This window comes from Schistocerca cancellata, chromosome 1 (genome assembly GCF_023864275.1).
Source record: "Schistocerca cancellata isolate TAMUIC-IGC-003103 chromosome 1, iqSchCanc2.1, whole genome shotgun sequence".
Classification (NCBI taxonomy): Eukaryota; Metazoa; Arthropoda; class Insecta; order Orthoptera; family Acrididae; genus Schistocerca; species Schistocerca cancellata.
The window spans coordinates 153,005,465-153,021,591 of record NC_064626.1 but is presented as its reverse complement, the minus strand read 5'-3'; the positions used below and the strand labels follow the sequence as shown (position 1 = coordinate 153,021,591).

Genomic DNA, 16,127 nt, shown 5'->3' with positions numbered 1-16,127 from the left:
CATGGTGTATAATTGAGTACATTCAGAAATAGTACCTGAAAATTACTCAGAGAAAAGGCATTGTATTTAGTAGAGATATTCAGATGATGTCCAAAAGATCTATATCTACAGCTACACTCTGTAAACACCATGAGGTGCATGGCAGAAAGTACATACCAATGTAAAGTACTAGTTATTAAGGTTTTGTAGCCCTCCATTCACATATGGAGCATGGGAATAATGATTGTTTGATTGCCTCTGTGCCTGCAGTAATTATTCTGATCTTATCCTTGAGAGTCCTATGTGAGCAATATGTAGGGGGTTGTAGTATGTACACAGAGTAATCATTTAAAGATGGTTCTTGAACATTAATAGACCCTCTCGGGATAGTTTACGTACGCCTTCAAGAGTCTGCTAGTTCAATTCCTTCAGCATTCCTCTGACACTGTCCCATGGATTAAACAAACTTATGACCATTTGTGCTGCCCTTCTCAGTATATGTGCAATATACTGTGTTCGTCCAATTTGGTACTTGAGCAATATTCTAGGTTTGGTCGCATGACTGATTTGTAAGCAATCTCTTTTGTAGACTGATTGCACTTCCCCAGAATTCTACCAATAAACGAAGTCTACCATCTGGTTTAACCACAACTGAACCTATATGATCATTCTATTTCATATCCGTACAAAGTGCTACAGCCAGGTATTTGTTTGAGGTCGCCAACTCCAATAGTGACTCATTAATATTATAGGATACTACATTTTTTCTCATTCTGTGACGAGAAGTGCAAAATTTTACATTTCTGAACATATAGATCAAGTTGCCAATATCTGTACCATGTAGAAATCATATCAAGACTCAACTGAATATTTATACAGCTTCTCTCAGATAGTATTTTATTATAGATAACTACATAATCTGCAAAAAGCCTCATGTTACTATTAATATTGTCTGCAAGGATATTAATATACAACATGAACAGCAAGGGTCCCAACACACTTCCCTGGGGCACACCTGATGAGGACTCTCCATCCAAGGTAACATGCTGTGTCCTCCCTTCCAAAAACTCCTCAATCCAGTCACAAATTTCACTTGATATCCCATGTGATCGTACTTTTGACTATAAGTGTGGGTGTGCTACTGAGTCTGATGCTTTTCGAAAATCGAGAAACACTGCATCTATTTTGGTTGCCTTGAGCCAAAGCTTGCAGGATGTCATGCGAGAAAAGTGCGAGTTGGGTTTCACGTGATTGATGTTTTCAAAATTCATTTTACAAATAACCTATGTGCAGGATATTGGACAGTAGTTTTGTGGATCACTTCTATACCTAAAAACAAAGATGATGTGACTTACCAATTGAAAGTGCTGGCAGGTCGACAGACACACAAACGAACACAAACATACACGCAAAATTCAAGCTTTCGCAACAAACTGTTGCCTCATCAGGAAAGAGGGAAGGAGAGGGAAAGACGAAAGGATGTGGGTTTTAAGGGAGAGGGTAAGGAGTCTTTCCAGTCCCGGGAGCGGAAAGACTTACCTTAGGGGGGAAAAAGAGACGGGTATACACTCGCACACACACATATCCATCCACACATATGTGCTCCCGGGACTGGAATGACTCCTTACCCTCTCCCTTAAAACCCACATCCTTTTGTATTTCCCTCTCCTTCCCTCTTTCCTGATGAGGCAACAGTTTGTTGCGAAAGCTTGAATTTAGTGTGTATGGTTGTGTTCGTTTATGTGTCTGTCGACTTGCCAGCACTTTCATTTGGTAAGTCACATCATATATATATATATATATATGTCTGCTTGTGTCTTGTATGTATGGATGGATATGTGTGTGTGTGCGAGTGTATACCTGTCCTTTTTTCCCCCTAAGGTAAGTCTTTCCGCTCCCGGGATTGGAATGACTCCTTACCCTCTCCCTTAAAACCCATATCCTTTTGTCTTTCCTTCTCCTTCCCTCTTTCCTGACGAGGCAACCGTTGGTTGCGAAAGCTAGAGTTTTGTGTGTATGTTTGTGTTTATTTGTGTGTCTATCGACCTGCCAGCGCTTTTGTTGGGTAAGTCTCATCATCTTTCTTTTTAAATATATATATATATATATATATATATATATATATATATATATATATATATATATATATATATATATATATATATAAACAAAGATGATGTGACTTACCAAATGAAAGTGCTGGCAGGTCGACAGACACACAAACGCACACAAACATACACACAAAATTCTAGCTTTCCTCATCAGGAAAGAGGGAAGGAGAGGGAAAGACGAAAGGATGTGGGTTTTAAGGGAGAGGGTAAGGAGTCATTCCAGTCCCGGGAGCGGAAAGACTTACCTTATGGGGAAAAAAGGACAGGTATACACTCGCACACACACACATATCCATCCACACATATACAGACACAAGCAGACTGTCCTCAAAATCACCCTCTCCTAACCTTCCAGGAATTTCTGACTTCCAGCCTTGCCTCTCAATCCTAAAAAATACCCTCTCCCTTAAAACCCATATCCTTTTGTCTTTCCCTCTCCTTCCCTCTTTCCTGACGAGGCAGCCGTTGGTTGCGAAAGCTAGAATTTTGTGTGTATGTTTGTGTGTCTATCGACCTGCCAGCACTTTTGTTTGGTAAGTCTCATCATCTTTCCTACATATATATATATATATATATATATATTTAAAAAGAAAGATGATGAGACTTACCAAACAAAAGCGCTGGCAGGTCGATAGACACACAAACAAACACAAACATACACACAAAATTCTAGCTTTCGCAACCAACGGTTGCCTCGTTCCTGACGAGGCAACCGTTGGTTGCGAAAGCTAGAATTTTGTGTGTATGTTTGTGTTTGTTTGTGTGTCTATCGACCTGCCAGCGCTTTTGTTTGGTAAGTCTCATCATCTTTCTTTTTAAATATATTTTTCCCACGTGGAATGTTTCCCTCTATTATATATATATATATATATATATATATATATATATATATATATGAATATAATAGAGGGAAACGTTCCACGTGGGAAAAATATATTTAAAAAGAAAGATGATGAGACTTACCAAACAGAAGCGCTGGCAGGTCAATAGACACACAAACAAACAAATGTTTGTTTTTGTTTGTGTGTCTATTGACCTGCCAGCGCTTCTGTTTGGTAAGTCTCATCATCTTTCTTTTTAAATATATATATATATATATATATATATATATATATATATATATATATATATATATATATATATATATATAATAGAGGGAAACATTCCACGTGGGAAAAATATATTTAAAAAGAAAGATGATGAGACTTACCAAACAAAAGCGCTGGCAGGTCGATAGACACACAAACAAACACAAACATACACACAAAATCTAGCTTTCGCAACCAATGGTTGCCTCGTCAGGAAAGAGGGAAGGAGAGGGAAAGACCTCTTTGCTGATGAGGCAACAGTTTGTTGCGAAAGCTTGAATTTTGTGTGTATGTTTGTGTGTCTGTCGACCTGCCAGCACTTTCTCCTTCCCTCTTTCCTGACGAGGCAACCATTGGTTGCGAAAGCTAGATTTTGTGTGTATGTTTGTGTTTGTTTGTGTGTCTATCGACCTGCCAGCGCTTTTGTTTGGTAAGTCTCATCATCTTTCTATATATATATATATATATATATATATATATATATATATATATATATATGGTTATAATAGAAGGAGACATTCCACGAAGGAAAAATATACCTAAAAACAAAGATGATGTGACTTACCAAATGAAAGTGCTGGCAGGTCGACAGACACACAAACATACACACAAAATTCAAGCTTTCGCAACAAACTGTTGCCTCATCAGCAAAGAGGGAAGGAGAGGGAATGACGAAAGGATGTGGGTTTTAAGGGAGAGGGTAAGGAGTCATTCCAGTCCCGGGAGCGGAAAGACTTACCTTAGGGGGAAAAAAGGACGGGTATACACTCGCACACACACACATATCCATCCACACATATACAGACACAATATGTCTGCTTGTGTCTGTATATGTGTGGATGGATATGTGTGTGTGTGCGAGTGTATACCCGTCCTTTTTTCCCCCTAAGGTAAGTCTTTCCGCTCCCGGGACTGGAATGACTCCTTACCGTCTCCCTTAAAACCCACATTCTTTCGTCTTTCCCTCTCCTTCCCTCTTTGCTGATGAGGCAACAGTTTGTTGCGAAAGCTTGAATTTTGTGTGTATGTTTGTGTTCGTTTGTGTGTCTGTCGACCTGCCAGCACTTTCATTTGGTAAGTCTCATCATCTCTCCTATATATATATATATATATATATATATATATATATATATATTAAAAAGAAAGATATTGAAAAGAAGATATTTTTAATATATTTTTAATATAATATATTTTTCCCACGTGGAATGTTTCCCTGTATTATATATATATATATATATATATATATATATATATATATATATATATATATATATATATATATATATATATATATTTCTACTTGTTTTAGTTGTCCTTTGTACTTTGGTAATCATTGTTGCCACAACCGCATTGTGGTCACTGATGCCAGTTTCGATGTGGACAGCCTTGAAGAGGTCAGGTCTATTTGTTGCCACTAGATCCAATATATTTCCATCATGAATGGGGTTCTTAACTATGGTCTTACGTGCTGAAGTCATCTCACTTATGTTGTGTGTGTGTGTGTGTGTAAACAAAATTGTTTCTTGGTGTAATGTTATTGAGGTAAATATTTTTAATGAAACTTATGGGACATAACTATACCTTTGTTTGTCTGTGTATGACATATTTGTGTAACAATAATGAAACTTCCTGGATGGAACAATATGTAAAATAAGGAAAAGGTAACCACTCACTTATAGTGAATAATGTGTGGAGCACAGAAACACTTAACTGAAATGAGCATTCACACTAGCTTCCAGGCACTCACTCTTTTTCTGGCAACGGTGTACACATTCACATTCGTGACACAGACACCATAACACACTCTGAAAGCTAGTGTGAATGCTGCTTTCAGCTATGTGTTTCTGTGCTCCACTAATTGATCCACTAGAAGAAGTGGTTGCTTTTCACTTATTTTACATATTGCACATTTGTGTATCATTTTTGAAAATAATTTTATTTTTTTGTGTATTCTGCAAGGGCACATTTGATATGCAGCCTGTTTTCTCTTTAACAGCCTTGTAATTGAATGTAAAAGTGTGAAAGATGGCTCCTTAAAATGTTTGTTTGCTGTATGTTTTATAAAATTATCATTCTTGTTATTGGCCTTGCAGTTCTTGTCTTACTTAGACTGTTTTCTTCCATAGGCCATTCTTTGACACAGAAGGCTGGTGTTCAGTATATATTAGACTCGGTGATTCAGGCTTTGCTCCGTGACCCATCAAAAAGGTAAGTAATTATTGTTTCTGTGTGCAAGTAAATATAATTTTGTTGTATAGACTTTGCAAAATTTGGCAAATGAGTTTTTAAAAACTGAGAGATGAGCTCGTACCAAGAACAGAATTTCTAGTTATGCATGTATGAGATATGTGAGGAAAGTAATCAGACTGAGAACAGTCTGAATGATAGGGCAATGCTGTATTGTTGTACTTGTGTAGACCGGTGTGGCCATCCCTTCCAGATGCTCAGTCTGAATTTCAGCTCCATAAAGCCACCATGTGATTTTTGAAAGCGCCATCAGTGAAGTTTTGTTTTTGTTGTGTGTTACCAAAACGGAACAGCAGAATTCAGAGTAGCATTATGTTCAACTTGGGTAATCTGTGAGAGTGACCTTTCAAACGTTGAGGCAGTCCTATGGGGAACATTCCTTATCAAGAGCTCAAGTCTCAAACCTCACTCAGGCAGACCTTAAACTTCAAAAACTGATGAAAACATCAAATTTGTGCATGCTGTTGTGAGATCAGACTGACATGTAACAGTAAGGATGTTGGGTGACCTGTTAAGCCCGAGTCCGTGCACAGTACATCAAATGTTGACTGAAATTTTGTACATGTGAAAGGTTTGTGCCAAAATGGTGCCAAAAAATGTCACAACTGATCAGAAGAACAATTGAGGAAATGTTTGAGCAAATTGAAGATGGAAAAATGCTGATTTGCTTTTTTGATGATAGGGGTATTATGCACAAAGAATTTGTTCCTCTAGGAGTAACTGTTAACCAAGTGGTTTACAAAGATGCCCTTGAGAGATTCAGGAAAAGGGGAATGGAGTGGGAATGGACATTGTGGACAAGTGGATGTGGCATCATAACAACGCATGTCACATGGCCACTTCCATTGCAGAAGTTTTGACTTCAGAAGGCACTCCTGTTGTTTCACTGCCCCCATTCAACTGATCTGAGCCCTTGGGACTTTTTTCTTTTCTTGAAATTGAAAAATGCCTTAAAAGGAACATAATTTTGAGACTCAGGAGAACATTTAGAAGAATGTGGTTGACATGTTAAAGGTCCTACCAGTTTAAGCCTTTCAGTGCTGCTACCAAGATTGGGAATGACAGCTCCTCAGGTATATAACTGGTGAAAGGAACTACTTTGAATGGGACAATATTGTTGTTTGAAAAAAATAAAAACTTTAATAGATAAAATAGTCTCATTACTTTTCTCACACCCCTCTTAAACTCACAAGGAAGATAGACTAAGCATATTATTGCCTTTGGGAAGTGAATAGCTTTAGCAAGCTATGTGTTTAGAACACATTTTGCTTATGTTTATTTTTATAAATAGTTATGACATAACAATCTGGGGAACAAATGACCAGAATATGCAAACAACCTTTGACTTAAAAAATGGTTGGTATGATTTATAATGAAAAGTAACTAGAGAACCCTTAGCACTAAGTTGTTTAAATCTAAGAGAATTTTGGCTATTCTATGTAAATAAATTATGTAAACAGTAATCCATATGAAGAAAGACATTGACCAGCACCCATAGAACTGGTCCCCTATATAAACATGGAACCAGATATAGACACCATTTATGTCTCAGTAGGAAAAACAGTACAAACCCCAAAATAGTGTGCTGTGTAATGAATTAAATTATACACAGGATCAAAGATAAAAGTGAAATGCATGCCTCTAGCAATTCTTTTTAGAATTACCTGTTACCAAAATTTTTTTATCCTTTCAAGGATTACCTGAAAGGATATGTAAATTATGTTGACGATTATGCTAATCATAACTGCTGTGATAAGAGGCATTTTACTATACAATTAAACAGAATTGTGATGTACAAACATGAAACATAGTAAAGCAAATAATGTGTGTATAATTTAACTGGGTAGATAAAAAAAATCTACTCACCAAGTGGTGGCAGAAGAACACACATTAAAAAAAAGTTTTACATAGGCAAGATTTTGAAGCCAGTGGTTGCTTCTTCCAGCAGAAGGGTTGAAGGGGAAGGAAGAGAGGTGAAGGAAAAGGACTGAGGAGGTTTAGGAAATAGGGTAGAGTTTGGAAAAGTCACCCAGAACCCCAAGTCTGGGAGACTTACCATATTGTAATAGTTAAAACCTTTTTTTTTATATGTTTAATTTCCTGTCATTGCTTGGTCAGTAGATTTTGTTCTATACAATTACTTTATATTGTCAACAATCAATTATTTTTGCTGTTATAAATAATGTATGTATCTATTTCTGTACGTGTATTTGCACACATGTATGTGTTTCTATATTGTGTACATCTATGTGCTGAAAACATCCACGCAATTCAGATTGTCTACTGATGGATAAATACATAAACTGATTAATTAACATTTCACATTTAAAACTGAATTTACACTCATTTTATTAGCTCTGTTGCATTGTACTCATTGTTTATTTTTTTATTCCTCTGAAAGTGAAGCTTTGTTTTCGGTTGCAGTTACCATTTTTCTAAATTGTGATAAATGTAACATATATTACCTTGACTAAACATTTTACATTTTTGTAACTGTTATGTATTTTGCAAAAACAACATCGTTGATGTACATATAAACTCTTACTTGCAATTTGTAAAAAAGTGAAGCTGTCATCAACTGGAAGGTTATTTAAGAATGTCATTTTTCACAGCAACAATCTTGAACAAGTGTCACAGATTTCTTGCCTCATCAGGGTTGTGTTTGATCTCAAGTTTTTGACAATTCCTCTGTTGTCATCATCAGGAGTTAGGCCTATTTGTAGGCAGTGTCGTGCTTTATTTAGTCATTGAAAGCTTGAGAGTGCATACAACAATAACACAGCAAGAGACATTTGAAGCATTTAAGCACTTAGAAGGGTAGATTGAACACTATAGTGTTTTGCAAGGCATGGTCATATTGGAGTTAATGTGCCATTGTCTTCATTCAATCTATGAACAAACTTAAACCAAGCTAGTTATAGGGGTACGTATAGCTTAACAGGTTCTGAACCGTTGTGTAATTTGGCATTTTTCACACTGACTATTCGCTGGGGGAGGTGAAAGTGTTTCACATACGGAATTCTGCAGTGAACAGTAATGTTGGTTCTTTGGAGAAAAGGTTATTTTTTATTGTGAAGTACATGAGAGAGTGTTCAAAATTTCTTAGCTTTATGTCTAAATAATTTATGATGAGAATTATTTCATTCTTTTTCTTTGTTTTGAAATAGGTTTTTCATATTGTCCTGGTTAGTAGACAATAAGTGATAGTCTAAGGTATTAGCTTTTGGTTAGCTCTCCTTTGCGCTGCAGTCCCACTAGAGACTCAGAATTTAGTTAGGATTAACACCAAGTGTGAAAGGACTTGACTCTGACTATGATCTTAATCATTGGTTTTAACATTGATAAGTATTGATTCAGTTAAACTGTGCAAACTCAATTCATAATAGTCTGACTGAGATTCATATTGCAAGACAGGCTTTGTATCCAACTCAACATTGTTGACTGTGACTGAGGACTCATTAAAGCAAATTATTTTTATGCCTATGTAACAGTGTTATTTGTACTGTGTAATTTCTATGTGTTTTACCTGTACTACACACTGTCCATGCATGCCTGCTCACAGACTATGACAATGTTTCCACATGTCATTTGTTTCCTTCCATACTTTCCTGAAGCTTGGACATGTTGAAACATTGAGTCGATGCTTCATGCATAAATAGGCAGTACACTATGCTTGGAGGAGAGTGATGCGAGTTTAAGCCCAGATATGGCACACGTTTTTAACTTCACACATGCTTATTCAGTAGTATCAAACAATTTGATCTGCTGAGTGATTCCTAGACAATCATCAGGTTACACCTATATAAAAGCAATTCTTTAAACATAAATAACTGAAGGCATCTTTTAAAAGCCAGAAATCCATTGTAAGTTAATAATTAAAAGCCAGTATTGGGTTGGATCATCTCCTTCATTTTCTTGTAGCTCTGTTCTGCATCAGTGCAGTCTCGGCATGGTTATTAATGGATTTGGGATGGTTAATTTAATAGGTGGCCAGATGCCCTTCTTATCACCACCCTGTTATCCCCAGTACAGGATCTATGTACCCCAACTGTGTACATGCAGTGTTATTCATGTGGAAGTTGATGAAAGTTTTCTAAATGTTTGCGAATTGGGTAACTGAGGTGGAATTTAACGTGCATGGCTATCTGTGCAGGTCTGATGTTGGGTAAGGAATATGTCGAAGAGAAATATGCAGATATCTATTCATTTCATTTCTCTGTCATCATTATGTTTTATTAGGTTTGGTTCTGCTTCCTCATGAAATAATATTATATAATGACTGGCTTATTATTTCATTCCACTTGTCATGCATCATTGCATTTTATTAGATTTGATTCTATTTTCACCTGGAATAATACTTTGTACTAACCAACTTCTAATTTTAACTGCAGAAAGGAGATACGATCTTCTGTCAACAATTTCTCTGTTTGACATTTTATGCTCTTTTTCTGCTTTTTGTTGTTAAATAGTTTCATTGTCTACATATATTGTGTATTACACAAAATAACCACCAAAATACCTTACCTTATATTTGCAGGTTTATTTATGTTGAAACAGCCTTTTTTTGGAAATGGTGGAGAGAACAACATGACTCTGTTCGTCACCAGGTAAAAAGGCTTGTTAGTTCCGGTCAACTGGAGTTTGCAGGAGGTGCATGGAGCATGAATGATGAGGCTGGGACACATTACCAGTCCACAATTGATCAGTTTACATGGGGATTGAGGTAAATGCCACATGCTGTATTCACATGTTTATTTGTGTTACATAACTTACACAGTAAACTCCAGTGGAAAAATTAAGCAGTAGGATCCTATTATATGAGGGGCTGTCAAATGTTCAAATGAAAACCAAACACCATGCAATTTTCACATTTTTGCTGACCTGAAGAAAGATGTACACGGACGCCAGTTTCATTCAGACGAGGAAGCAAAAGAGTGGGTGCAGTCATGGATCCTTCAGTGGCTTACCACATTCTACAAAACAGTAATTGATCATCTCTTCTCCCAGTGGGATAAATGTGTTAACACGTGTGGTGAATATTTTTGAATGGAACCATTCTGTGGTCTTTTGTGATAGTTGTTCTGTTTTATTTGACTGCTCCTTATTGTTAAAGTATCTAATTCTGTTACAAATATTACAACCATGAAATAGTATTTGTGCATTTCTAATGTAAATATTTTTTGAAATTTTGTATCATCATGTTTGTCATGAATTTTTTGGTGTTACAAACTGAGCATTGTTTGCCACATTGTTACAGGAAGCTCAATGACACTTTCGGGGAATGTGGAAGACCTCGAGCTGGATGGCAGATAGATCCATTTGGTCACTCACGTGAAATGGCTTCTATGTTTGCACAGATGGGATATGATGGTTTGCTATTTGCTCGATTAGATTACCAAGATGGAGCAACAAGACTTAAGTCAAAGACAGCAGAAATGATCTGGCAAGCTAGTGCTAATTTAGGTGAGTGGGAAAGAAAAGTCAAATGTTGGAAGAGAAATTAAGCTTGCATCTACACAGTTGAAGAATTGAAGTGTGTCATAAATTGTGTTCATAAAGAGAGAGCGAGGTCCATTGATTCCTCCTCTTTTCTTTTAAGAAAATTATGTGAAATAGTTCAGGCAAACAGACAAGTAGGGTTGATCTAATATTACAAGTAATATGATTTAACTCCAGTTTCCTGGAATTGTAGAATACATATAAGAAGTGATTCCAATGCCAGATATTTACAGCCCAATCACAGATGTTTCATGCTGTGGTAAAGACATTAAGAATCTACACTGCTGGCCATTAAAATTAGAACAACATGAATGTGTGATGCAACAAGCATCAAATGGTATGTACATGAGGTGACTAGTCATCAGATATCTCCTAATATTGAGTCAGACTATCTATTGCCTTGGTAACATGATGCCCATGAATAACTGAGAATGATCTCCAAGTAGCCACGCAGAACCATTTCTAGTCAGTGATAGGTTCAGTTGGACCAGAGCACGCAGTACATTCTATGTAAACACAGCCCACACCACTATGGAGCCGCCACAAGCTTGCACAGAGTCTTTTTGACAACATGGGTGTATGGCTTCATTGGGTCTGCACCACACTCGCACCTCACCATCTGCTCTTACCAACTGGGATCAGGACTCACCTGACCCAGCCACTGTTTTCCAGTCATAGAGGCTCCAAACAATAGTCGTGAGCCTAGGAGAGGTGCTGCAGGCATTGTGCTGTTAGCAAAGGCACTCGTGGCAGTCGCTGTTGCTGTAGCTCATTAATGCCATATTTTGCCTCACTGTCCTAATGGGTACATCCTATGTTGATTTCTTTGGCTATTTTCATGCAGTGTTGCTTGTCTGTTTTCACTGACAGCTCTACGCAAATGTCACTGCTCTCAGTTATTAAGTGAAGGCTGTCTGCCACTGCGTTGTCCATGGTGAGAGTTAATGTCCGAAACTTGGTATTCTCGACACACTCTTGACACTGTGGATCTTGGAATGTTGAGTTTTCCAATGAGTTCTGAGATGAAATGTCCTATGGGTCTAGCTCCAGCAACCATTCCACATTCAAAGTTTGTTAATTCCCATCGTGCAGCAATAATCGCATCGGAACCTTTTTACATGAATTATTTGAGTATAGACGACTGCTCCACCAATGCACTGCCCTTTTATACTTTGTGTCAGTAATATTACCACCACCTGTTTTGTGCACACCCTGTCCCATGACTTTTGTCATCTCACAAGGAGATGGCACGACCGTGGGCTTCAGGGATTTGTCCAAAATTTTGTGTGGTGAAAGAGGACCCTTAACACCTCACATGGTTAAAATATTACGACGCACTGCCCAGAAAATCCCGGGAAAAATTGATCCAAAGTTTCTTAGTTGCCTTATGTGTACAAAATTTTAGTCCATTGCCGAGTCGCCATCTGGCCTAGATGGTTAGGGCTTGGACTCTTACGCCAAAGGTCTCGGGTTTGAGTCCTCCACCGGCACTTTTTTTTTCCCTTCTGTTTCATTTTCTTTTGTTATTCCACCAATTATTCAGAAGTTTCCCAAACCTACATTATCTTTAACAAATTAGTTACATTATTGAATAAAAATGATTTTCTTTTTGTCCAACAACACAATTCATGGCGGTGGGTTTTCCATTTTTCATTGTAATGTGTATGAGGAGAAACAGAATAACAAAGTCGATTGGAAAACATTCAATTTTTATACATATAATAATTATAACCAAGAACTGGGGTGGTAATTATCGTAAAAACAAACAAACCAATAATTTTCACGACATCTTGCACAACGTATACATGCGGGTTTTTTACAATCACAGGGCATTTGCAATAAATCTGTACAAACACATGGCCCATTAACATTTACGAAAATGTTTCAAATTTCTGATAATTTTGAGGCAAACCAGGCATATTGAATCATGTCTCGGAATATTGGTGACGATAATTGATGGTGAATTATAGAATGAATTTTTATACAATCTTCCCGGGAATTAATTTCACGACTCTCCTGTAACAATGCACTGCAATTTTTCAAGCGCTTTATGAAATTTTTAACTTGCCTGTAAAAGTAAACATCATAAGGTTGCACCAAAGAAGTGCATTTTGGAGGTATGACTTTTACAGACCAAGTTGGCATATTTTCCTCATCTTGAAAAATTGCATCATATACCTCCCGATTCGTTTGACCTCCCCAAGAGTCAATGAGAAATAAGTATTTATTCTCCCCGACGTAAGATATAAAACATTTCCGGAGAAAATCCATGCATAAAACTGTTGTTAATTTTCCAGACTTCGATGATGTTATGATGACATTTGTATAAGTATTGGCATAGCCATCTATTAATTTGTGAATATGAGGTCCAAAATGACCAGTTGCTTCTTGTAAGCATATGAAGACAGGTGGGAGCAGTTTTCCTGATAATGTTATTGAATATTGTGCAGTGTACGAATGCGCACTTTATTTAAATCTGACTTTTTCATGAAAACTGTTTTACTCCCTTTTTCAGTGAGAGTCCTGTTGAAAACAGATTGATATTGGCATCCTGAAACAATAGTATTTTTAATATTAAACAATATTCGAATGTGTATGTAAATATCTTTTTCTATAATGAAATTTGAATTGATATATTTTACATCGGTAAAAACATTTTGTATGCAGAAAACATGTATTTACCTGTTTGGTCAGTATTTATCACATTACCCTCATGGTATTGAGGGATTAAATGGCACGTCTGCCGACGAAAGGTCTCCGCTGATCCTGGATGTCCTCCATTGACGCCACCTCTTTTTTTGAAACCAGTTTCGTGATCTTGCATTGTGAAATTCTGTGCTTCTGTTTAAATGCCATGACCCATCGATCAGACGCCTTGAATTTGAAATCGACGAATTGTGCAGCCGCAGCCAATGCCCATTGCTGTAAATTTCTTGTCATGACTTGCTGATATTGCCATCTTGCTTCCACAAAATGGTCATAGGTCCACAAATCTATCGCCTCAAACTTATCCATTCACATACCACCATTTTTAATATCTTTCTACCATTGTGAAAGATATTCTTTTCTCTTCAATTGGCGGCATCCTTTTTTTTTGCAATGTCGCCAAGGACCATGTGGGGTGCGCTTTAGCAGTATTCACGACCTTGACTTTGTAGGGAATGGGAATCATGTCATTTTTAAATCTTTTCGGTGACGGTTTGTATTCGTCTGGAGATGAATCACATTGTGGCACTTCGAATTGTTTGTCATTCTCCTCACATTCTTTGCAATCCTCATGAGCGTGAATTAATTCCTCTTCAGTTACGAATGTTTTTACACCCAAAAGTTCCAGTGTATTGTTATAAAGTTCTCCGGCCAATAACATAGCATCGCGAGAGATTTCTTCTGAAGATATCAATGCAATTAAATTATTTTCCGTCAACAGCTTTTCATAATACACCACTGCATCCTTCAATCGTAATTTTGATAGATCACTATGAACGGATTCTTCAGGAATTTCTTCTCCTATTCCAGTTGAGCCAGCAGCTTCTTCAGTCGACATGTTTAACCTCGGATCGGAATAACACATTGAAATTTGAAACAGGCACGTCTGTTCATGACAAAATCGAAAAACAAACTGCTGTTTACTTCTCACAAATCCCACACAGTCTTATGCACAGATGACTGTTATAATCCCAAGGGGTCTCTTACAAAGCCCCTTTAAACCTTGAAACCCCATAAAATGAAATAGAACAATGAGCACGAATATTTTTCAGTGAATGAAAAACTTTACCTTCTTGAGCTAAAATAATGTTTTAAAAATAATGTAGGTTTGAGAAACTTCTTGAATAATTGGTGGAACAACAAAAGAAAATGAAACAGAAGGAAGAAAAAGTGCCGGAGGAGGAATCAAAGCCGAGACCTCTGGCGTAAGAGTCCAAGCCCTAACCATCTAGGCCAGATGGTGGCTCGGCAGTGGACTAACATTTTATGCTCATAAGGCACCTAAGAAACTTTGGATCGATTTTTCTCGGTATTTTCCGAGTAGTGCATCCTAATATTTTAACCACATGAGGTGTTAGAGGTCCTCTTTCACCACACAAAATTTCGAACAAATTCCCGACCCCACGGTCATGCCATCTCCTTGTCAGTGTAAAATACTATGTGCTTGGATATGCAAATGACCAGCATTTCAGCCAGTCACACAAAGAAGGTAAGAGGAATGCTGTCTACATTCTGTATCCAAGGGAAGATTATGCAGTTAGTTTTCATTCAGCAGTCAAATTTAAATGTTGCTGGTTTGTGAGATCATGCTTTGCCCCATGTAAGGAATGATGTCTGCCAGCATGTGTCAGAATTCCACAGACTAAGAGCATGGCCTGTCAAGACTGTGGTGTGTTGTACAGCAGTATTGCTGCTCACATTGGTTGTGATGTCAGGACCAGTGGCAAACTTAAAAATTTTGCGCTTCTAGACACACCATATTATATACTGCCCCCCTATACCCCTCCAAAAAAAAAAAAAAAAAAAAAAAAAAAGTTTTAAATAATAACTATTACCCGATCACTTCACAATTGACATTTGGGTGGGAGTGCTGCGAGCTGTTTCTGTCCTCTACTATTCATTGTTCTGAAGGATGCATCAGCGGTCTAGTCGTGCTCAATGAAAATGTAATGTGGTTCCTGAACTGTACTTGGTGTATGGCAGCAGATAAAACAACCTTAAAACTGCATTGTGTTAACACATTCATTTGTCAAAAGACAACAGAAATGAACACAAGAAAAATAACTTGTCTTTTATGGCCTAAATATTCAGCAGAATGTGTAGGAGACAACGGATTTTTTTTATACATTCACTTTTAATATGTTATTTTACACGAAACTGTTGAAAATAAAAATAAAAAAGTGGTGTTACGATCTAAAAATTGAAGCAAACATGTCACACATTAGAAATTAATATGTACTTTTACAGACATGCATTCAGAATTAAAATTAAACTGTCGTTTTACGATCTAATAACTTAAATGTGTAGCACATTAAAAAAAAAAAAAAAAAAAAAAAAAAAAAAAAAAAAAAAAAAAAAAAAAAAAAATAATGAGATAGAGATTTTGGGACACAAACTGCGAACAAACACAGAACTGGATTTGCTATTACATAATTTTACAAACTAGTGTGGAAAAATCAAATTTGTTTCGTAATCTAATAATTAACATGTAAAGCAT

The 16,127-nt window shown here is 36.9% G+C and overlaps 1 protein-coding gene across 1 annotated transcript in view; it reads left to right on the top strand.

The window, feature by feature from the left end:
* The window catches only part of LOC126167316 (lysosomal alpha-mannosidase-like), a 208,275-nt gene that overhangs the window by 69,157 nt on the left and 122,991 nt on the right, over positions 1-16,127 (top strand). Inside the window, exons 3-5 of the mRNA XM_049920467.1 lie at positions 5,305-5,386; positions 9,963-10,148; positions 10,683-10,888. Of these exons, the coding sequence (XP_049776424.1) occupies positions 5,305-5,386; positions 9,963-10,148; positions 10,683-10,888 (474 nt within the window). The remainder of the gene's footprint in view (positions 1-5,304; positions 5,387-9,962; positions 10,149-10,682; positions 10,889-16,127) is intronic.